The 24,379-nt window shown below is 42.8% G+C and overlaps 1 protein-coding gene across 1 annotated transcript in view; it reads right to left on the bottom strand.

The window, feature by feature from the left end:
• The window catches only part of SLC22A16 (solute carrier family 22 member 16), a 33,011-nt gene extending 8,724 nt beyond the window's left edge, over positions 1-24,287 (bottom strand). Inside the window, exons 1-5 of the mRNA XM_060030575.1 lie at positions 24,220-24,287; positions 14,001-14,480; positions 10,814-10,931; positions 4,801-5,332; positions 1,800-1,927 (exon numbers count right to left, since the gene is read on the bottom strand). Coding sequence (XP_059886558.1) covers positions 1,800-1,927; positions 4,801-5,332; positions 10,814-10,931; positions 14,001-14,480; positions 24,220-24,287 — 1,326 coding nt within the window. The remainder of the gene's footprint in view (positions 1-1,799; positions 1,928-4,800; positions 5,333-10,813; positions 10,932-14,000; positions 14,481-24,219) is intronic.
• Positions 24,288-24,379: the final 92 nt, after the last annotated feature.

The raw sequence follows: 24,379 nt of genomic DNA, 5'->3' as shown, positions 1-24,379 counted from the left end.
CTGCAGTGGTTCTCAGAGACCTCCCACAGTCGATCTTTTCTCTCCTCCTCTGTCTGCCAGCTGGGTGTTGAGACCCAGGTGACCTTGGAGCTCATGTGTGAGGAGTGGCAGCACCTCTGTCAACCCGAGTCCCTGAATGATTCCATGGAGCCGAACACCCCCTTCACCACTCCCACAGCCACCAACAAGCTACACCCACATCGAACTTTCTATGAGCAAGAAATAAATGTCTATGATGTGAAGTTACTGAGATTTGGTGGTGCCTCTACTAAGGCAACCAATGTCACCTTGCCACCTTAATTACTATTGTAGACGATATTTGTTGGATGAATTAATGGGACTTAAAAATTTTGTATTGTGACATTACCATTTGGAGAGAAGTGTTATTAGAGGGGAAAAATTTGTGGCTAAGGGTTAGTACTCTTTCTAGAAATCCCCATCAGCCACTTTCCTGTCTTCCACATTGCCACTGGGGCTTAACCACCGCAGAACCTGAAGGTTCTAGGGTTTCCCTAAATCTTCACCGCTCAAAGACAGCTGCCATCAACTCAACAAATATAACTGCAAGCTACTTAAAAACACAAACAAAAAGGGTGTGGATGAAGCTCCCTCAAATTGGCAGAGACCTCCTTGTCTTAAGCAGTTTTAACTGATGTGTATCAGTCGTATATATCAATCAGCTGGAAACGTCAATACATTAAAACATTTGATTCACCAAAGTGAAGCGTTACTATAAAAGGAAGTCACTGGTTAGCTTAAGTTAAATTTCAAACAATATGCAAAACTTAAAATGCCTTGATCTAAATGTTGAGATACTATTGCTTAATAATTATTAAATCGATTTAAAACAAAGTATTTTAAAGTATTGTCATAGTGACCACATTTTCCATATTGAGAATGAAAATACAGGTTTTCCATTTTGGGGGGAAAGAGAAGAGCACTTCTGGGTGCAAGAGGTATTCTAGGGGATGGAGTTTGCCAAAATACAGGAACGTGAAAGTCGTTTCAGTAGTTTATGGCACTGTTTCTCACTAAGAAATTGAATTTTAAAAGCAAGCTCCTCGGGGGATTTATGCACACTAGAAATTGGAAACTACTAATCTACCACAGTGGAAAAAAAAAAACAAGACTACTTAAACTGGACCAATCCTGAACATAAGACTCATCATATCTTTCAGCTGTCTCCATGGCTTCCTCCCTCCAGGTTTCTGATCAAATATCACCTTCTCTGAGAGGCACACCATCCTCAGTCACCTTAGATAAAATAAAATAGTTCACATGTGTGTTCCTCCTCCATACACAATCATTCTCCATCCCTCATCCTATTTTGCTTTTCTTTATTATACTCAGAGAAACTTGACTTACTGCACATCCTCAGCACCTAGAAAAGAACCTGGCACATACTAGATGCTGGATAGATCTCTCATGAATGAATAAAAGTTTAAGATGACGATAACTACTGGAAGGTGCAATCCACTCTTCTCACTCAGGATGATCAGGTTGGCAAGATACAACCGTGGCCATCTCTCGGAAGTGGGATTATAGGCTTTTCCCCCTACCCCCGCCCCACATTTCTTTTTTTCCTTAAATTTTCAACTATCTTCAACTATCTTCAACTATTTTCAAACTTTCTCAACAGAGAAAGAATCACTTTTAAAGAAAACATTTAAAATACTATGTACAGCATATACTCTATCCATATGTCTTAATTCATCTTCATATTCCTAAGCTGAAAATGCTCCCATCACACTGTCATAGTATAACTAACCATTCCCTAAATAACACATAAAGTAACTCACCTTGGGGATCACCATAATCACACCATTGGTCACTGCACTTGAGAGAAGGGAGAAAACCAGAATGCTTCTTCTCCCCACATGGTCCATCCCAAAGCACACAAAGATGTAGGCAGGAATTTCCACTGCACCTGTCATGGAGCAAAATGATACATCTCAATAGCCACAGTGTCCAACTGAACAAGGGGACCCTGCCTTCTAACAAGGGGACCCTGCCTTCTAAAGAGCTTCCCTATGCCCCCCAGAAGGAATGCTCAGCCCTCTCTCTGCTGCCAGGGGCTTCTAAGAACTAACAACTGCCTGAGAGGCAGCAAGCCCCACGACTTTTAAACTCACTGGAGCGGGCAGGATGTTTGCTGTGACGTGCGCTAATGCTCACATAATCTGCCTAGCACTTATCACCTGTCTTCGGAATCTTATCCCGGACTAGGCAGGAAGCTCCCCAGGACACAACACAGTGACTGGAGCATGGGCTGGTTGAATGAATAAATATGTAAATTAATAGGCAACATTGATCTTTTTTGACCTTCGGCTTCTTCTGCTTGGCAGAACTATGGGGAAATGTTTGTACTGTAACTTCGAACATAGCAATTAAAGTAGAAAATTCAGTGCCAGCTTTACATCTATCAGCCAGAATGCATCAGGGAGCAAGCAAGAAGTTCTCTCAGCAAAACTGACCAAACCCAATAATAGCCTTTGAGAAACTGTCACTGTTTACTAGCCCAGCTTGTCCACGTAATTCAAAGGTCCGTTCTTTCGACCCTCCGGACCTTGCCTAATCCCAGGACACTACCCACCACTGCCTTTTAGGACTGATGTGCATTTTCCCATTCAACTACAGAATGCTGCAAGCACCTGGACCGGCAGGTCTGGGTCTACATGTCTCTTACAGTTTTGGGAACATATCTCTGCAGGTGGACACATATTTTCTGAGTTAACATTCTTAGCAGTACATCAGAAATTAAACTCAGTTGCAGCTGCTCAGAAAAAAAACAAAAAAAATGGCTGGGCAAAGACAAAAAAATAACATTCTGAGCCCCATTGGAGAGACAGCCTCCCTCCTTTTCATTAACATGGAAAATAAACAACTCCAGAGAAAAGGCCTCCCTTTCACAGACCCTGCTGTAGGGTCCGTGCCTCCAGGCCCGATCAGTAGGTACATCTATTACTCTACTCTTTTTTTTGCTTGTTTGTTTATCAAACACTTTTCAAGGTTAAATAAGTCAATGATTCTCCAAAGAACCTCATGGGAATAGGCCTGGATTATTACCCCCACTTTCCAACTCAGATTAAATGACTTGAGCCCAGTGAGTAAGTGACAGCTCAGGGACTGGTCTTTGGGAGCCAAGGCCCCTTTCCTGCAACCTCCCTCCCTCAGGTCTGGTTCCCTCCACGTCTGACTCAGGGCTCCCCTCTCTACAGCACTGTGTGCAAGGCCACCAACCAACTTCCTGGAGTCTAGCGAAGCTGCACAGCAACTGGGAAACAGCTGAAGAGACCTTTTAAAGTATATTCCACCTTGATGTTTCTTGAGTTGTTGTATAGATGCTGCATCTAAATTTTGACTTGACTATGTCTGCGATAGAGATGGTGCAACCAATGAGGCCCAATCTGTCTGGGATTAGGACCATGTGCCCTTATCTTCTTTACTTTATAATGTATAACTCCATTCTGCTCCTGTCTCCACATAACCTCAAAGATATGCCTTCAGGCTACTGTAGCGCTTATCACCTGCAAGTAGCACAAAACCTAAGCTGAAATTCCCACCAGCACCAAACCATCTCAGGAGGTGAAAACTTGTTCAAAAATTTCACAGCTCGGAAGTGTTGACTAGAATCACCTGTCAGGCAGAGGGCTGCTGGCAAGGGTAATGACATGAAAAATCAAAGGCAGTGGAGACTATAAAACCATGGTATGTGTCTCGGAAAGATTTTTATATTTACGAGATTGCCCGGTTTCTTGAGAATTTACATCTCCATCAAAATTAAGACTATAGCATAAAGATCTAAAACTCCAGCACTCCTAAGCTTCCCTATGCCACACCCCACCCTACTTCATTCTCCTACCATTTGCTGCTCTGTTCTACGAATACTGCATCCTTTCTCCAATTGACACATAGAATGTATTTGAAGTCAAGATAGGCTCTTTTTACAAACTTGTTGGTCTGCCCAAAAAAAGAGTAAAGTTTTTTTCTTAAAATTACTTATCTCATAATTTCTGCTGAGCTATAATAAACAAAAACAGGTGTCTCATTAGAGCACTTTAATGAGAAGGGATGTTAGCCATGTATAAAAATTTTAAAGCAAACTTTTCTGGGGATAATATCAAATACCAGCAGCCTACATGGAAGTAACCAGCTGGACAAATGCATTTCTGATAATTCTCTCGTGTCTGGTATGAATTTGGTTTACCCTAGGAGTCACGCCTCAAGCTATCACAGCAGTATCTGAAGCTATTTTAACCTGCTACTTAATTAAAAGAAGCATGACAACATAAATTACAGTTGCATGTATTTAGGTTATTTTACTGACTAAAATTCCTAAATTAAGGACATTGAAGGTAGAAAGATACCAGAAGGTCTCCAAGACATGTTAAATATTAAAAGGAATGCAACTTGCAAAGAACAGTATGTAGTGAATAATCTCATTTATGTTAAATATAAAACGTTTATCTGCACAAATGTATGGAGATGCATAAAAAGAGATCTGAAAGTACAAGCCAAAGTTTATAGAAGTTACCTCTGAAAGATAGTTCTGAGATGGCAATGGGCTTAAAGAAAGGAAGCAAACAAGGAGAAGAGGCAGAAGAGGAAGGAGGGACTCAAGTTTTCTAACTGTTTGCATTTTTTTAAAGAGAATATATACATGTGTAACACTAAAAGAGACCATAATCACGTAGTTGGCAGTATTGTTCCTGGTAGAAAAAAAAGACAATAGAAACACTCTCAAAACTTGGTAGAAATTTCACTTCATGGCTACAACTTAAATGTAATTTAACCACTTACCCATGAGGAAGAGATTTAAATATTCATTGCCTCCCAAATTAACAGAATTCAAGGAGAAGGTGTAGAACCCAAAACAACCCGTGAACCAAATCAGCCAAACAATAAGTGTCCTTGTTCCAATTCTCCAGTCATAAAACAGATCTGATAGGGTGTGCTTCTCAACTTGAGAGGGCTTATTACCAGCAGAACCATTGTGATCCAGTGATAAAAGTTCTGACAGTTTACAGGATCTCGTCCTATTCCACTTGGCCATCGTATCAATTACTTTTTGTGCTTCTTCATATTTTCCCTCTGAGAGAAGCCAAAAAGGTGTCTCTGGGAGCATCCAACAGCACAGGACAAAGGGGACAGTCACTGTGGAGAGGACTATCTGATAGATCCACCAGGTCCTGACCAAGTAGCCTGTCAAAGCCACCACCATGGTTCCAAAAGCAAAAAAGGAATGCAAGTGGATGGATGCCCACGTCCGAGACTTCATGCCGACAAATTCTGTCACATAGACAAACACCACCACGAGATAGCCACTTCCAGACTGCAAAACAAAGCAGGGAGGGTGGTCCAGATTTAAGGTCATACACGTAACTACTGAGTCCAATCTCTCTGCAAATCACACATAGGCAAGAAAGAAAATGACAAAGCATTGTTTTCTGAAACCCATATCATATTTATACAATGGCGTTTAATCTGATCCATCCTTCTTCTTTAAATGGGTCCTTTCATCTTCCCACACCCTGTCCACCCCAAATGGCAAAACTTGACTGGTTATGCATGATATAAATGTCAGACACTGCCTTTTGCTTCATTTAAATATTCCTTTACAGTGTGAATTTATGTCTCAGTTCCTTGCAAATGTGTGTATCAATTTATCTATATAGAGAAGAGCCTTATTATCAAATCCTAAATTTTAAATGGGGACAAACAATTTATGGTAACTAGTGGGAAGAAAAAAGATTTGATTGAAACTTCATTTTGACAGGCAATAGCAATAACAACAAAAAAACCAGACAAACTGCACTTCAGGGAAATTCAAAATTTCTGTGCATCAAAGGGCACTATCACCAGAGTGAAAAACCAACTTACGGAATGAGATATATGCAAATCATGTATCTGATAGGAGACTACCATCCAGAATATGTAGAGAACTCCTAAAACTCAACAATAAAACAAACCCTTACAGGATATTTGGTTCTGTCAGAAACATCCACAAAACATTTGGTCCACACCTAAAGGTCCTTGAAATTTGCTCCTATCCAAAACATCCATGAGCATATTTGGTCTATGCCAAACGGTTTTGGACAGGACCAAATATCAAGTACCTTTTGGCCTGGACCAAATGTTTTATGGATGCTTTGGACAGGAACAAACGTCTGCTAACCAAACAATCAAATTCAAAAATGGATTTTTCCAAAGAAAATACAGGAATGGCAAATAGCACACAAAAAGATGCTCAGCATTACTAATCATTAGGGAAATGCAAATCAAAATCACAGTGAGATGCCACCTCATGGCCATTAGGATGGATAGTATCAAAAAAACAAACAAACAAAAAATAACAGGTGTTGGTGAGTATGTGGAGAAATCAGAACCCATATGCACTATTGGTAGGAATGTAAAATGGTACAGCTGCTATGGAAAACAGTATGGGAATTCCTCAAAAAATTAAGAATATTATTACCATATGATCCAACAATCCTATTTTGGGAATATACCCAAAAGAACGGAAAGTGAGAGCTCAAAGAAATATTTTTATACCCATGTTCATAACAGCATTATTCACAGTCGCTAAAATGTGGAAGCAAGCCAAGCATCCATCAACAGATGAATGGATAAGCAAAATGTGGTCTATACGTACAATGGAGTACTACTCAGCTTTAAAAAAGGAATATTCTGACATATGCTCCAACGTGAATGAACTTTGAGGACATTATACCAAGTGAAATAAGCTAACTCCAAAAAGACAAATACTATGTGATTCCATTTTTATGAGGTACCTAGAGCAGTCAAATTCATAAGACAGAAAGCAGGATGGTGGTCGCTAGGGGTCGGGGGGGGAAGAGGGAATGGGGAGTTATTGTTTAATGAATATAGAGTTTCAGATTTGCAAGATGAAAAGAGTTCCGGAGATGGATAGTGGTGATGCTTGCACAACAATATAAATGTACTTAATATGTACTGAACTGTATGTACTTAAAAACAGCTAAGATTGGGGCTTCCCTGGTGGCGCAGTGGTTGAGAGTCCGCCTGCTGATGCTAGGGGACGCGGGTTTGTGCCCTGGTCCGGGAGGATCCCACATGCCACGGAGCGGCTGGGCCCGTGAGCCATGGCCGCTGAGCCTGCATGTCCGGAGCCTGTGCTCCCCAATGGGAGAGGTCACAACAGTGAGAGGCCCGCGTACCGCAAAAAAGAAAAAAGAAAAAAAAATAATTAAGATGGTAAATATTGTTTTGTGTATTTTACCACAATAAAAAAAATGGGGGAAAAAACTTTATTTTGAAAATAGGCCTATCTTTTTTTTTTAATAAATAAATAAATTTATTTATTTATGGCTGCATTGAGTCTTTGTTGCTGCGTGTGGGCTTTCTCTAGTTGCGGCGAGTGGGGGGCTACTCTCTGTTGCGGTGCACTGGCTTCTCATTGTGGTGGCTTCTCTTGTTGCAGAGCACTGACTCTAGGCACACGGGCTTCAGTAGTTGTGGCTCGCGGGCTCTAGAGCGCAGGCTCAGTAGTTGTGGTGCATGGGCTTAGTTGCTCTGCAGCATGTGGGATCTTCCCGGACCAGGGATCAAACCCGTGTCCCCTGCATTGGCAGGCAGATTCTTAACCACTGCACCACCAGGTAAGCCCCCCCAAATAGGCCTATCTTTAATTTAACAAAATTTAGATTATAATAACAATGTGTGACCCCTCATGGAATAAACAAAGAATGAAACAAATGATGGATTTTTGTGTGTGTGTGTGGAGGGGGGTGGTGGTGAAAGGATTAGAATTTTTCCTACAAAATTATTTCACATTTGACTTTTATAAAACAAATCGTAAAATTAATTTTTGCAAAATTATTCTAGAGTGCCACTGATTTCTCCAAAGGCCTCTCTTAATCCTTTGATATTTGAATCATACTCTTTTGAAGGCTCATCTTGTCATTATCCTTGTGGATGCTAATTTCTTCAAAAGTTAACTGGTTTCTATATGGGAAAAGAATCTAAAAAGAGTAGATATATGTGTATGCATAATTGATTCACTTTGCTGTACGGAGGAAATGAACACAACATTGTAAATCAACTATACTCCAATAAAAATTAATTTAAAAAAAAAGTTAACTGGTTTATCTCTGCCAGATCCCACTTGGTCAAGGGATCTGTGTAGGATTCAGGCAGTTTTCCCCCACTGCTTTCAAAGACTTTCTGTAATCTAGAATCTTTGGTAAGATCTGCAATTTCATTTTGCATCAGAGTCGCAAAGAGGGTGGCCTGCTAGCAGTAAGCAGAGAGGTGCTGGATGGGGACTATTGTATTAATGGTCAGTTTCATATTCTGTGGCAACAGCTTTTATTTCCCCACGAAACCTTGCAATTGCAAGACTCAGATAACGAACCCTGATAATGAGGACTCCCAAACTGAAGAATCCAGTTGTTTGGTAAATTGAAACCTTCAAATACTACAAATTTCCCCATTAAAGTAAGTTATAACATCAGTCCCCAAAATGTTTTTTTCAGTGCCAGTTCTTTTTGTGTTCACTCCCACTTCCTACTGGTTACTTCTGTCACTGGGTTCAAACAATCCATTGCACAACTGCCTAAATAATTCCAGAAGCCTCCTTGACACCATTCATACCTGTCACCTCCACTGATAACACTATTCTTCACATCTACCCTGACCCCACCGCCAACATAGCAGCCAAAATGACCACTTCACCCCTGAATTCACTGAACTCCTTCAGGGGATTCCCATTGCCTTTAGGAAACCAGGCAAACTCTTTGTCATCCTACAAGGCCCTGCCTTGTCCTCTCTCTCTCCTTCAGCCTTATCATGTATTTCACCTCCTCTCTATTCTCCAGGCATCGGGACCTTCAGTTTCTTCACGTCTCAGGGCCTTCTCACTTGCTGCTGCCTCTGCCTGGAAGGTTCTTCTCTCACCCACCCCTCAGACTAAAAAGCCCCTGACTCTCCAGACTCCCCATCCCATCCCCCGCTGCGGGACCTCCTCCACTGTTAGTCCTCCATCGTCAACATTGTATGGGTTTTTAAAATGGCCCGTCAGGGTCTTGACTTGCTCTACGATGTAGGGATATTGAAACAGCCTGGTCAGGTTTACTTAGCATTACACTCTGTAGGCAGATGCATAAATGTGCTGAGTGAATGAATCTGCCTGCATCTTCCCTACTCAAAATTGTATCACAAATACATTTCCCATAAAAACCAAAGGAAGGAGCCACAGAAAATTAAGGCCACATTTTACAGATGTATTCTATGGGTGGTCTGTCTCATTTTCTTGGCTCTGGAAATCAACTCATGGTATTTTGCAAGACTGAAACCGACATTTTTAGAATTATCCTCTTAAATCTTCCAAAAGAGGGCTCCACACCCTCTGAAGTCCTGTCTGTGCCTCTGTTGTACCGTCATTCTCACCAGAAGGTCTCTTATCAAATCTCACTCTGTAGCTACAGAGCCATTTCCTCTTATTCCATCCTCAGTGGAGACAGAACTGCTGGTTTTTATTTTTTGTATTAAAAACTCTCTACATACCTAGATATATGTACATTTTTTTAAGAGGCAACACCTTCAATTCTCCTAAATTTTTTTTAATGCATCCTCCTACCCTTGGCCATCTGTGTGGCTTTCTAGGAACCCTTCCCAGCCATCGATGAAGACTCCAAAAGAGAATACACCACCTTGCCCTCTGAGGAGGTGCAGTGACCTCTTCTTCTGAGACTGAAGTCCTTGGCTTCTCTCCAGACCCTTGGATCATCCATTCTGGTGAGAGGGGATGCATGCCCTGCTCTGTGTTCAGCAAGATCACAAGCTCTCCCTGAAGATAAAACTTCACCTGGTTATCCTTGACCAGTGACCTCCAAACAGAACCACTGCTGCTGTTGTTTGGTAGTTTGGAAGCTGTCTGGAAGCCTCACCAAGTGTGCAAACAGCTTCCTCACTCTCTGGTCCACTTCCAGTAATAGCACCCTTGTCGGGAGTGCCAAGTCCGTGCCAGGTACTGAACTGTGGATGCTTACATGAATTCTGGTAACAGCCCAGTGAAGCAGGTATTATTTTCTACAGTTTATAGATCAGGAATTAAGGTTTGAAGAGGATAAGGTGTTTGCCCAAGGTCATACAGTTGAGAAGCCAATACATGACAAAGCTGGGATTCAAACTCATGCCCTTTCCACTCTACTACCCTGTTCCCCATAACAGAAATGCCTGATGCCTTCTTGTTCTCATTCTTCCTGCACATTATACAAATGACTTTCTTAACAATACAACTGAACCTTCTGTTTGGCTCGTGCATACAAAGCCTGACTAGACCCATACAATTGCTCAGAAGTAAAACAATTTGTAGCGATTATTTGTAATGGCTACAAATGATGACTTTTTTTTCCTTTCTTTCCCCTTATGCCTTCCTCTCTCCCTCTTGTTCTCCCTGTCTCCTCTCTCTCTTTTGCTTTATAGTATCGGCTAGAATCCCCAGTACAATGCCAAGTGGAAGTGATGTTCCACAAATCCTTGCTGTTAGTAATCGTGGAATGTGGATCACCTGTCAGGCATCGAGTCAAACGTAAAGTTTCTGCTTACTAAGCAACAATTTTTCATTTGAATGAGTTCCATTCTAAGCATAGGACATTAATATTCTACAGAAAGACTTCTGCAGTGGAGTGAACAAAGATTAGTCCTTGATCTCTCTCACTAGATTCTAAATGAACAAGACTAAGAGAGTTAAGGTTTAATATAAAAGTCCTGCAGTGGAATTAAAGAGGCAAAACAAAACGAAACAAAACAAACCAACAACAACCCAACTCACGATAGCAAGAAGGAAGCGTGCGACTATGAAGCTGTAATAATCAAACGTGAACGCCGCTGCTATGCCAAACAAAAATACACCGGTGCTTGTGGCCCACAAGACAAGTCGTCTTCCTGCCCTGAAAAATAAGAATTACACAGAGGAAGGAGCAAGGTGTGTCTGCAACAGTTTAAAACATCCACTCTAATTCAAGAAAGATAAGTGCTACCTATATTTTAATACCTTATGTATCAATATTTGATTGTTGTTACTCATTCATTTATTTTGAGCAAATCATGAGTTAACACATGATTTCTTCAAGAGGTCAGTTTTTCAGTGACTGGTCTCCACCTGAGCTGCTAATATACACACTCGATCACTCTGGGTGGTCCCCAAAGGACCACCTAACCTGAGATTGGGAGCAAGGAGAGGGAAGATTTGTCCTTTCCCTGTCAGGACCTGCTCTGTGACCTGCTGGATCATCTTCTCTGTTGGGCTGGCTCAGCCCACCAAGGGGAGACAACTCTTATTAAGCCCCTCTAAAAACAGAAGTCTTGCTACATCCTGTTACTAGAATAAGCTGCTTACTTGCCCTATATTTTCATAATTAGGAAGTGCATTTCTTTGCCTAAAAAGCAAACAAATAACAATTATATGCCTGCAGACTTAAAAAAAATGAGATGTAATTCACATGCCATAAAATTCAACCTTTTAAAGTACACAATTCAGTGGTTTTTAGTGTATTCACAGAGTTGTACAACTCTTACTACGATCTAGTTCCAAGGCATTTTCATCACTCCGAAAAGAAACCGCACCCAGGAGTCACCATTCCCCATGCTCTGCTCCCTCTAGCCCCTGACAGCCCCTAATCTGCTTTCTGTTTTTACAGAGTTGCCTATTCTGGACTCTCTCTATATAAATGGAGTTGCCCAATATATAACCTGGCTTATTTCACTAAGCATTATGTTTTCAATCTTCATCCATGTTATAGTCCTTCATTCCTTTTTATGACTAAATAACATTCCATTGCATGGCTAATACCACCTTTTGTTCATCCATTCATCAGTTGATGGACACCTGGATTGTTTCCACTTTTTGGGCTATTATGAATAATGCTGCCATAAATATTTGCGAACAAGATTTTGTGTAAAGTTATGTTTCAATTCTCTTGGATATATACCTAGGGGTGGAATTGCTGGGTCATAAGCTACTTTATGTTTAATTTTTTGAGGGACTGCCAAACTGTTTTCTAGGATGGCTGCCCCAGTTTGACAATCCCACCAATTTCTCCACATCCTTGGCAACACTTGTGGTTGCCTGTCTTTTTGATTATAGCCATTCTAGTGAGCAGGGGTTATCCCACTGTGGCATTGATTTACATTTTCCTAATGATTAATGATGTTGAGCATTTTTATATGTGTTTTTTGGCCATCTGTATATATTCTTTGCAAAATATCTATCCAGATCATCTGTCCATTTTTAAATTGGGTTATTTGTCTTCTTATTGTTGAGTTATAAGTGTTCTTTATATATTCTAGATACTAGACTGTCATTAGACATGTGATTTGCAGATATTTTCTCCCTGTGAGATGTCCCTGACAGATAATTGTAAGGTAAAAAAAATACAGTCCTGAGATTCCAACCAACAGGCTTGCCCAGTGCAGCAGAGGGTATGCAAGCAAACTGGAAACAGTCACTTTCATGGCCTCAGCCTTCTCTGCTCCCACATGCATTAGTAGGGATTGTTGGCCCTGCACATAAATGTTCCCAATCTCATTTGAGTCCTGAATGCCATTTAAAACTATTTTTCAACCCCCTGTACCACCCACAAAGTCTTCACTCTCAGCAGATGAGCAGCCCTCTCCTGCAGAGAACAGAGACCATCAAAGAGAAAGCCCCACAAGTTCCTTGTCTGCCCACCTGCCAACATGACCTGCATCTGCCTTCAGGCTTCTCTTCTTTCCTCCTCTCCAGAGACCACACCCTTTTCTCTCCAAATACCATTTTGCAGTCTTTGTATAGGATCATGTCTCTTCCCACCTCCTCTGAGGCCTTATTCTACCAATTACTTCTTTTTCCTCTGTCTTTTGCTCACCTCTGACTTCGCCCTTTCAGTTTAAGTCTCTTCCAGTCAAAGACAAGAACCTTCTCTGGACCCCATCACTCTGGTAGCCACCTTGCATCTTGCACTGACAGACTTACCAAAAGGGAATATCTACCTCTTCATCTCCTGTTTTGTTCCTCTCCCCACTGACACCCTAACTTCCACACTTCCCAGGAAGACAGTTATGAAGCAGAAGATTCTTAAACACTGAAACATAACTTCAATCACCAAATAATAACTAGACTCCGCTTCTGCTCCAATTTCATTATTCAAATGCCACCTCCTGGGGGGGATGTGTGTGTTGGGGGGAAAGACCTGGGTACTCCTCCCTTTAGGCTTCCACAGTCTTTGCCTCCATTGCTTTTACTTCTAGTATGGCCCTGGACAAAACAAAGTCCTATAATTTTTATTTGGACATGTTTGTTGGCCCCATTTGACTAGCACACCCTGAGGGCAAGGATTTCTGACCTAAGCAGTTGTTTTTAGGTTCCCAGTGCCCAGCACATACCTGTAAAACTCACAACTATGGGGACCAAATAAATAAGTTCATCTCTGTACTTTAGGACAGATACGAAAAGTGTGGTCCATGTCCATATAGAGATGAACTTTGCTTTATTTTAAGAGCTACATATTCATTTTAATGTGCATTTCTTAAAAATATGGCTGGTATATCACACAATTTCATAGATATTATTGCTTAGGACCAGACTATCCTCCTAAAAAGCAAATCTATTTAAAGAAAAAAAATTCACTACTGAGTGGTTATGTGTCCAAGGTACTTTTTCTGTATTAATTCTGCAATAACCCTCTGAGGTGAGTGCTATTATTTTCATTGCCAGCTTACACATGAGATTCTAAAACACATGTTAGGCAATTCACCCAGGTCCCACAGCTAATAAATGGCAGAACACAGGCAGACTGTCTTCAGAACCCATCCCCTAAACACTATGTTATTTTGTGTCTCTAAATAACAGATCAACAAGGAATTGAGATAGGAGGTATGAAAATGACTACAGTTTTGAACATAATTCCCTGTCCCCTAAGAAAATCAGATAGGAAAATGAACCCTACACTGATGTAACAATACTAAACATTTCATTTTACCTGTCAGAAAGGTAGCCGAAGATCACGGCTCCCAGCAGGACTCCAAGCATAAATGTAGGCTGGATCAGCCTTCCAAACCATTCTCGGTTACACACCAGATCCCACTCAGTCACCACGGTGCTGCGCCACTTGCTCCTGTCATAGATGTAGCCATCCAAGCAAGGGAAGCTACTCTTACGGCCGTTATAATCATAGTTCAAACTCGACTTGTCATCCCTCCGGAACCTGTGACAGCTTGTGAGCTCCCAAATCTCACCGTCCTGTAGCTGCACTATGATGTGATCTTCACGGCCGATGGAAGACTGGGTCCAGATGTCCTCCAACCTCCAACTAGAGATATCTTGGAAAAGGACCCGACTCACATTGCCTGGGGGCCTGCAAGTATGCTGTGGGGACACTGACAAGAACACGGAAGCCAAGTAATGGATACCACAAGAGATGTTCTGGAAGGCACATATAAAATAGAGGAATATCTGGTATCTGCAAAGAGAAAAAAAAAATCAAGTTATTATATCTGGCCTATGGGCTAAAAAAAGACATATGCAAATATGAAAGGTCTCCATTATGCCTTAGCTTGGATAAAGGGATAAACACAGAAATAATTATAGATATGTGTGTATACATATGTGTATATATCTGTCAACAGGGCCTAAAAGGGATGATATCCCAAGAGCAACAAGCACATCGGTGCCCAGATCTTGGGCTCTAGATATCATTCTCCAATAAAAGGAACCAGGAAAATTGTCTGATTCTAAGACCAGGACAGGGAGAATACAAAATAAGCCTGGAGCATCTTACAGTATCAGAAAGTAAGGAAGTACTCAAAATACAAAAAACGTGGTGGCGTGTCAGGGGGACAGAGGAACCAGTATGAAAGAGCTCCCAAAGGGCAAAGCTGAGACAATCTGAGCAACAAAATAAATAGCACAGTATAATCCAAAGTATAAAATAAAATAAAACATTTGTTAAGAATTCCATGAAGTAGTTTTTATTTCCATTTTACAGAGAGGGAAACTGAGGCTCAGGGAAGGCCAGTGACTTGCTCAGAGCACAGAATTAAGAGCTGGGAGATAAATTCAGTCTATCTTAAGCCAAAGCAAGCTCTTTCCAAATGTCAAGCTAAAACCTGAGGTAGCACCGTAATGTGAAAGTGCCATTCACTCACTAGCTACATTAATAAAATTAGTTTCACAACATTTAAAGTTATTTGAACTCCAGCAGTACACATGCTGATAGCTTTTGAATAAAATGTATTCACAATTATGTCATTCAGAAGGCAAATCAGATCTAGTGAGCATTCATGTCATATATATTTTTTTAACCTGTTGAAAGATAGCCTGCACTGACAATCCTTTTAATACTTTGGGATATATGATATATGATATGATATGATGTCATATGATATGATGTCCTATACTATGTTGTTTAATTTTACATGTCAACTTGACTGGGCTAAGGGATCCCCAGACATCTGATAAAACACTATTTCTGGTGTGTCTGTGAGGGTGACTCTGGAGGAAATTAGCAGGTGACTGAGTAAAGAAGATCGCCCTCACCAATGGGGTTGGGCATCATCCAATCTGTTGAGTGCCTGAATAGAACAAAAGGTGGAGGAAGGGCGAATTTGATCTCTCTGCTTGGGCTGAGACATCCGTCTTCTCCTGCTCTCCAAAGACACTGGCATTCCTGGTTCTTGGGCTTTTGGACTGAGACCAGGACTTACACCATCAGCTTCTTGTTCTCAGGCCTTTGGACTTGGACTGAATTATAGCACTGGGTCTCAAGCTTGCAGACATCACATTGTGGGACTTCTCACCTCCAGGACCACATGAACCAATTCCTACAATAAATCTCCTCTTACCTTTATCTATATCTATCTATCTCTTACTCATTCTGCTTCTCTGGAGAACCCTGACAAATACACCATACTTACATAAGAAAATGACTGAACAAATAAAGAAAAAAGAAAGAAGAAAGAAATCTTTCTTACAGTAGAATTCCAACTAATACCTGTAGATATTCCCTCTCTACAGAAGATGGACCTTAACTCCCACTCTTTCCCCCTTGGCTAGACTTAGTGACTCATTTCCAAAGAACACAGTAGGATAAAAGGAAACTTCACAGTGGGGAAATCTGGCAAACAATACCTTAACCGGATGTTGACGGTTAACATCCTCAGTGATGTTGTATGGGTGATCACATTCCCCCGCATGTGACGTGATGAACAGGCACTTCACCTCTGTGGTCTTCTTTCCAAAAACCATAACCCCAGTTTAATCATAAGAAAAACAATAGATAATCCCAGATTGGGAGACATTCTATAGGTTGCCTGGTCAATACGCCTAAAGAGTGTCAAGGTCATAAAAAACAAGGAAAGACTGAGAAATTGCCATAGACCAGAGAAGAGTGGGATAACATGACAACTAAATGCAGTGTGGTACCCGGGATTGGATCCTAGAACAGGAAGACGACATTCCTGGAAAAACTGATGAAATCTATATAAAGTCTAGAGTTTAGCTAATAGTAACGTACTAATGTCTGTTTCTCAGTTTTGACAAATATCCCATGGTAATATAAAGTGTTAACAATGGGGGAAACTTGATGAGGGTCACACAGGGACACTCCTTACTCTCTTTGCACCTATTTTGTAACTCTAAAATTATCCAAAAATTAAAAGTTTATTCAAAATTTTAAAAGTAAATGTAGGGTCTCCAAATTTACAGACTGAAACCGACAGTGACCTGAAGTTTGGTCAATCTTTGCTTAGCAAATTACTCATGTAAATAAAGTGGAAAGCTAATCTTACTTAAGAAAAGAGTTCAGATTTACTAATTCTTTTTTTAAAATCAAGCACCTAAGCATCTCTACTACACTAGAAGATATTAGATTAATGGGTAGTACCATCTGCCCTTGAGAGTAAGTTTTATTCTTTACTTCCCTGGAGTAACAAATACTCAACATCATAAAGATATCAACTCTCCCAAAGTTAATGTACAAGTTTAGTCTGTAACTGGAAAACACTGGAAATTTAAATGTCTTCCAGCAGGAGATTAGTTATATAAATTATGGTAAAAGTTATAAATGCTTCCTGGGAGATGCCAGAGGAAAAGGGCAGCATGGAGTCTTTCACTAAAGGCAAGCTCCTGGTGTCTAGAACAGAGGGAGAATCACTCTGTCTAGATCATTACAGACTGGAGTCTGCGGTGGGCCAGTGTCTAACTACCAGACACAGGCAATGAAAGACTTGGGCACCAGATCCTCTTGCAACCAAATCCTGTTTGGGACCTAAGAGGCATCCTATATGAATATGACTGAGAATGTAACATACATCATTGTTATAAGTCTTTCACTCCTCCCCACCCCACAAATTCCAACACTGCAAAGTACAACACAGCCCCCGCAAGCAGCAGACAGATTTTGTTTGTCTGAAGTTTACCTGCCCCTGAAGGCGTTTGGGTTTGGTTCCTAAGTAGTCTCATCACCTGGTGCAGTTCCACTGCTGAAAAGCTCACATTTTGCCCTCTGACCGTGGCCTCCCATCCTCCCAGCTCCCCCTGTCCCTCCCACTCATCCCACCTCCTGCACCATCCAGGGCTCCAGTCTTTGAATCGCACCAGCTTCTCTAGTTTGTCACCATATTCCTGGCCTCAGGTCCTTCCCCAGCCAACCTGAACCCCACAGTTGTCACTAGAGTTCTCTACAGAGTCACACAAGTGTTCTATTCTCATTCTCCATTCACACACAGTCCCCGCAACAGAGCACCTACCCTGGCAGGCCTCTGAAGCTAGGATTTGTCTTCTCTGCCCCACCCTCAGGAGGCCTGAGGTGGGATCCAGGACTCTATACAAGCTTAATAAGCTTCCCAGGAGAGGGGCTTCCCTTGTGGCGCAGTGGTTAAGAATCTGCCTGCCAATGCAGGGGACACGGGTTCGAGCCCTGGTCCGGGAAGATCCCACATGCCACAGATCAACTAAGCCCATGCGCCACAACTACTGAGTCTGTGCTCTAGAGCCCACAAGCCACAACTACTGAGCCCACATGTCACAACTACTGAAGCCCGTGCACCCTAGAGCCCGTGCTCCACAACAAGAGAAGCCCGCGCAATGAGAAGCCCACGCACCGCAAGGAAGAGTAGCTCCCGCTCACCACAGCTAGAGAAAGCCCACGTGCGGCAAAGAAGACCCAACACAGCCGTAAATAAATAAATAAATAAATAAATAAATAAATAAATAAATAAGCAAGCAAGCTTCCTGCTCCGAAAAATTGAATTCCCTGGTTTAACCATATGCTGACACAACGTTTGACATTCAAAATACTTAACAATTGTTGTGGAGCCACTGGAAGTCTCATAAACAACTTGCAAGGGTGTAATTTATTACAACCACCTTGCAAAACTGTTTGGCAGCTGACCACATGCACATTCAGGTAACAGAGCAATTCCTTTCCTAGGAAAATACCCAATGAAGTGTGTACATGAGCTCCGAAAGTCATATACAAGAAAGACTATTCATAATAAACCCAACCTGGAGACAATCCAAATATCTGTTGACAGTAAATGAATAAACTGTGGAATATTCATGCCATGACATACGACACAGCCATGAAAATCCACAAACTACTGTGACATACGATATGTGTGAATCTCACAAACACAGTGTTGAGCAAAAGAAGCCAGACAGAGAGTACGTGATTTTTTACTCCAATTATACAAAGTTTAGAATCAGGCAAAACTAACCTATGGTGTTAGACGTGAGGATAGTAGTGAGTTTGGGGGAGAGAAAGGGGGCATGAGAAGGGGTGATCTGGGGTGGTAACACGTATGTGTTCATTTTATGATGATTCATCAAGTTGTAGATTAGGGTACACACTTTTCTGTATATACATAATACATCAATTTAGAAGTCTTATATTTGCAAGACCCAGGGAGAGGAAAAAGTATCAGCAATGCCCCTGCTGAGGTGTGATTGGAGTGGCTGCCGAGGCACACCCAATCTGTCCACATGGTGCGTATCATCTAGCTGCAGCCCTGGTTGGCCACCCAATCCATGCTGACAAGAAGGTGTCTTCTAGAGGGGTGGGAGGGAGATGCAAGAGGGAGGGGATATGGGGATATAAGTATACGTATAGCTGATTCACTTTGTTATACAGCAGAAACTAACACAACAGTGTAAAGCAATTATACTCCAATAACGATGTTTAAAAAAAAAAGACTGGCACTTATAAATTTTAAAAATTTATGTATATCTATTATGACAACAAAAGGGGTATAATTTGTGCCATGGAGAACTTTAGTGGTGCAAGATTCTAACAGCAGCATACACCTACCACCTCCATGTTAGCTGTTTTTTCTTTTCAGTGTGACTTGCAGGAATAAACTATGGTCCAACATTCAAAAAACAACAAATATATAGGAATGTGTAGACATATACATTATGAGCATTTCTAGCTATTCAAAAACAATGATTACAATGATAAAAGTGTCAAATTGTGTCCATTAAGCCTCTATCATTAATGTACCAATGTAATACCACTTATTGGCTTCTTATTGGAATTCCCACAATGAATTTGTGTTAAGAGCCTCCAATGGATCTCAATACCTAAGTTCCAAGACTGCCCCACCTGGAGTGTAACTGCTTCTGAGTTTAGGGCATCACCATCCACACAAACCAGAAATATGGGGTAGGGGCAGGGCATGGGGGGCCCTCATGGTCCTTCCCACTTCTCCTTCATGCCTTAGGGCCTGGAGGACCTATCAATTCCACCGGTTAAAACTATCCCATCCTACCTGCTCACACTGCCCCTGCTCCGGTCCAGACCCTCATTATCTCCCACCAGGGCTCTTACCTGGGTCTTCTCTGGTCTCTTTGCCCCAACTCCTGCCCCTCCAATGCACCTTTCATTCTCCACAGTGATCCTAATACCCAAACTGTTTAGCATGACATCGAAAATATTCTTGTGGATGACTGTGAGTGTACCCCTCACTGGCCTTCTCTCACCCTCATACTTTATACTCCATAAATAATAAGCCACCTAGCAGTCCCCAAACAAACCATGCTAGTTCATATAATTATACTTTCTACGTGCTGGGAAGGTCTTGAGCGCTCTTTCAATTTGAATTTCCCTTTCCCTGTTACAAGGATAACTTCCTGAAAAAAACAAAACCCTACTTCCTTAGGTGTCTAGCATTCTAACATATCACTTTGTCCCTTATAAAGATTGTTGTCCATAAGGTGTCCCCCCCAGCCTAAGGCCCCTTCAGAAAAACAGACTTAGAGACTCCACGCTTCCACTACAGGAGGCTCAGGTTCCACCCCTGCTCAGGGAACTAAGATCCTACAATGCCACGTGATGCAGGCAAAATAAATTTTTTTTAATTAAAAAAAAAAAAGAACAACAGAGACACAACATATCACTATGCCCACAGCTGGAGAGAAACACTAATGGAAAAAGAGTCATACAGACACAATAGACAGGAAACCCAGAGGCAAGGAAAAGCAAAGATGATCAGAACCCCCAGGAAACAGACTCATGCTATCTGGGTGACAGGTGAAGAAGATTACTTTTGGTCCTAGATTTATATAATTCTGTATAATGAAGCATAACTAGTGTCATCCCATTGTGGTTAAGAGCATGGATCCAGAGCCAGACTGCCATGGTTTGAATCTTGTCTCTGGTTACTTACCATCTGGGTCTTTGGGCAAGATCCTTACCCTTTCTGAGCCTCAGTTTCCTCACGTGAAAAATGGGTTGTTGTGGGAATGTAAAGAGTTAATACATGGAAAGCACTGTGGCATACTGTAGGTGCATAAAAGTGCTAGTTATTATGATGTTCATAAGGTGAAGTCAAAAAAGAACCTAAGGGACTTCCCTGGTGGTGCAATGGTTAAGAATCCATCTGCCAATGCAGGAGACAAGGGTTCGATCCCTGGTCCGGGAAGATCCCATATGCCGCAGAGCAACTAAGCGCATGTGCCACAACTACTGCGTCTGTGCTCTAGAGCCCGCGAGCCCCAACTACTGAGCCCATGTACCACAACTACTGAGCCTGCGCTCTAGAGCCCACGAGCCACACTACTGAGCTCGTGAGCCCCAACTACTGAGCCCACGTGCCACAACTACTGAGCCCATGCCGCAACTACTGAAGCCGACGCACCTAGGGCCCACGCTCTGCAACAAGAGAAGCCACTGCAATGAAAAGCCCGCGCACCCCAACGAAGAGTAGCCCCCGCTCACCACAACTAGAGAAAGCCCGTTTGCAGCAACGAAGACCCAATGCAACCAAAATAAAAATAAAAAAACCTAAAAGGTTCATATATTGGCCCCAGTACCTATATCCATAGATTAAGTCAGTCACAAGGCTCAACATTCCAACTCTGAAATTTTAAACCATCTCTCCCTTTATCCCAAGATAACTCAAAGATCCAGGTTCTTAGATCCCCCAACACAGATGCCTGAATCTTGGTTTCCTCAACTCCCTCTAACATGGGACTTAAGCCTTGAAGTTTTTGTAACTTCAATATGGCTTCAGGACGAGTCCTGGAAACCTAATTCTTCTTAGGTGTCCCGCTTTCCTCTCTTAAAGGTGATTAGGATAGTGCTTCCGCACCTTAGAAATGACTAATGAGAAATGAGAGATAATTAGGGTTTTCTACTTAACACTTTCACTAGGTTTCCTTAAGACTAAATAATAGAGTCCGCCTGCGGATGCAGGGGACGCGGATTCATGCCCCGGTCCGGGAAGATCCCACACGCTGCGGACCGGCTGGGCCCGTGAGCCATGGCCGCTGAGCCTGCACGTCCAGAGCCTGTGCTCCACAACGGGAGAGGCCACAGCAGTGACAGGCCCATGTACCGCAAAAAAAAAAAAAAAAGACTAAATAATAATAATACACAATAAACTAGGTTTCCTTAAGACTAAATAATAATAATACACAATAAACTCTGCTTATAAACAATAAAAAGACCAATTAGAGCAAATGCCAAAGAAAATATGGGTACTGTGATATTTTATAGTATTGTACACTATTTTCACCTTTTGCTGTAAGCATTGACTTGTTACCCTTTTCCTTCCTATAAGCAGCTTTCACAATCTACCCTTCCCACTAGGATGGGGACTTAGGTAATAATAGCCATGATTTATTGAGAACTCACTGAATAATAAGACTTTTGCATACATTATTGTGGCTGGCTAAGAGCTGTCTCTCAAAATCCATTCTCCCCTCTCCCACCATGGTGAGCCACATTTGACCATGTGGGTAAGGACATGGAGCAGCTGCCCCCGGCGCTGCGGATGGCGGAGCTGCCTCACCCACTTGGGTCCCTGGACAGCCCCATGGAGCACAACCTGCCCTGCACAGTTACCAGAGAGGAACAAAATCCAACTGAGGGATCTTTTTGTTATAGCACCTAAGTATCTTAGTTAATCCCTAAAATACATGGGGAAAGAATGGCATTAGTAACTACTACCTCATAGGGTTACTGTGAGGATGAAATGAGAGGCTGAAGGTGGAGTGCTTACAATAAACATTTGTAGTACTATTATTACCCCCATTTTACAGATGAGGAAGTGGTAAGTCAAATGTCCAAGACCATACGGTTAATAGTTGGTAAGTCAGGATCGGAACTCAGACATCCATCCCCAGAGCTGATTTTGTAATCCCCATGCTATTCTTCTTCAAGGAGTCTAAGATGAGATAATATTGGGCGAGGGGTCATACAGCGTGTAGATCAGAGGTTTGGAGCTCAGTCTGAATCCTGGCCTGCCACTCACTGCTAACGTGATCCTGGGAATACATGGGCTGAGTCCCAGGGCTGTGCTCAGGAGAGCGCCATGGTTGACAGCATGGACTGTGAAGGCCAATGGACGTCCAATTCTGCTCTGATACTAACAGATTTGTGATGTAGGCGCAAGGCCTGGTTTTCTCATGTGTGAAATCAGTGATGCCACCCATATCATGGGACTGTAGTGAAGGTTAAAGAAGGTGACATATACAAAGAACTTATGACAGAGCCAGGCACAGCTCAGCATTCAATAACGCAGGTGTCAGGAGGAAGCAGGGGAGAGCTGGGACCTCCTGCCCCTCCTCTACCTGCTCCACCACTTCTTTTTTGTGGACACTGAGAATCATAACCAACTTTTTGTGCAACTTTCCACCCTGGAGAACAGCACATCATCATCTCTTCACCACAAGCCTGGGAGGGAGCTAAAGGCAGGAATGATTATAATTCTCACTTGGCAGATAGGAAACTGAGGCACAGTATTCCCATGGTCACGTTCGCGGTGAGTGGCAGGCCAGGATTCAGACTGAGCTCCTAACCTCTGATCCGCACGCTGTATGGCCCCTCACCCAGCTACCTCTCCTCCCAAAACGTTCCAGGTAAGACAGAGAAGTGTTTTCTCCATGAATGAATGAATGAATACACTTTAAATTTTTTAAATTAACTTGACAAATGAAAAGAGGGTGACAATCGTACAAAGGTTAAACCTAGGTCCCACCTTGCCGTAGCTTTGGGTCCTTGACCCACAGACTGAGGGACCTGTGGGTCCCTCAGTTTCCCGATCATTAAGATAAGGATTCACCCCCTTTGCAAGATTCCGTGGGCATCAAATAAAGCACTGTGTAGCTGGCACATATTAGGTTTCTATAAACAGAAAACAAAACAAAACAAAACAACAACCGCTAAAGGTTGTTTCTGGAGCAATTCAATACCTGCCAGGCACTGAGGAAGACTCTACCGCGGGGCGGGGCGGGGCAGCAGTCTTCTGGGGAAGTGAAAGAGGAGCCCGTTTGGCCGATTAGAGAAATGAGCCGCCAAGAACCGGCATTCCTCTACTCCTGTGAGCTCGCTTTCCAGCCGGGGCTCCGGACGCCGGCACCCGCAGACGGCGCGCCCCAGGTTCCACCTGCCAAGCGGTAGGCGCGCCGGACGAGCCCTGCACCCACCACTCCCGAAGCGAGCCCCAGAGCCCACTGCTTGCTCTGGGGAGGTGCCGCCGCCACAGTTCGAGAGGATGAGCCCAGCCAGGGCCAGGAGTCAGGACGCAGGCCTCCCGACTTCTCTGGGAAAGGAGGGATGGAAATGTTTTCGGATCGCGAGCTCAGCGCGAGAACCCCGTCGCAACTGGAAGAAACAGACCCCACCGGCGCCTCCCCCGACTCGGCTCCCCCTCCGCCCCCAGGCACCGACCTCCCTCCTCACCCCCACTCCAACTCCCTACCTGCCAAAGTGCCCCACGCTGTCAAAAACCAGCTCCAAGTTGCCGGACCCCACGCTGCCGCACCCCATGCTGCCGCCGTGCCCCGCGCTCCTAAGCAGGACGCGCGAGGCTCGCCTAGAGCCGGGGGCTGCGGGCACAGCGCCCAGCCCAGCCCAGCCTA

Source organism: Delphinus delphis, chromosome 14 (genome assembly GCF_949987515.2).
Source record: "Delphinus delphis chromosome 14, mDelDel1.2, whole genome shotgun sequence".
In the NCBI taxonomy this organism is placed as follows: Eukaryota; Metazoa; Chordata; class Mammalia; order Artiodactyla; family Delphinidae; genus Delphinus; species Delphinus delphis.
Note: the sequence above shows the minus strand (reverse complement) of the source record. Positions and strands in the feature narration are given on the sequence as shown.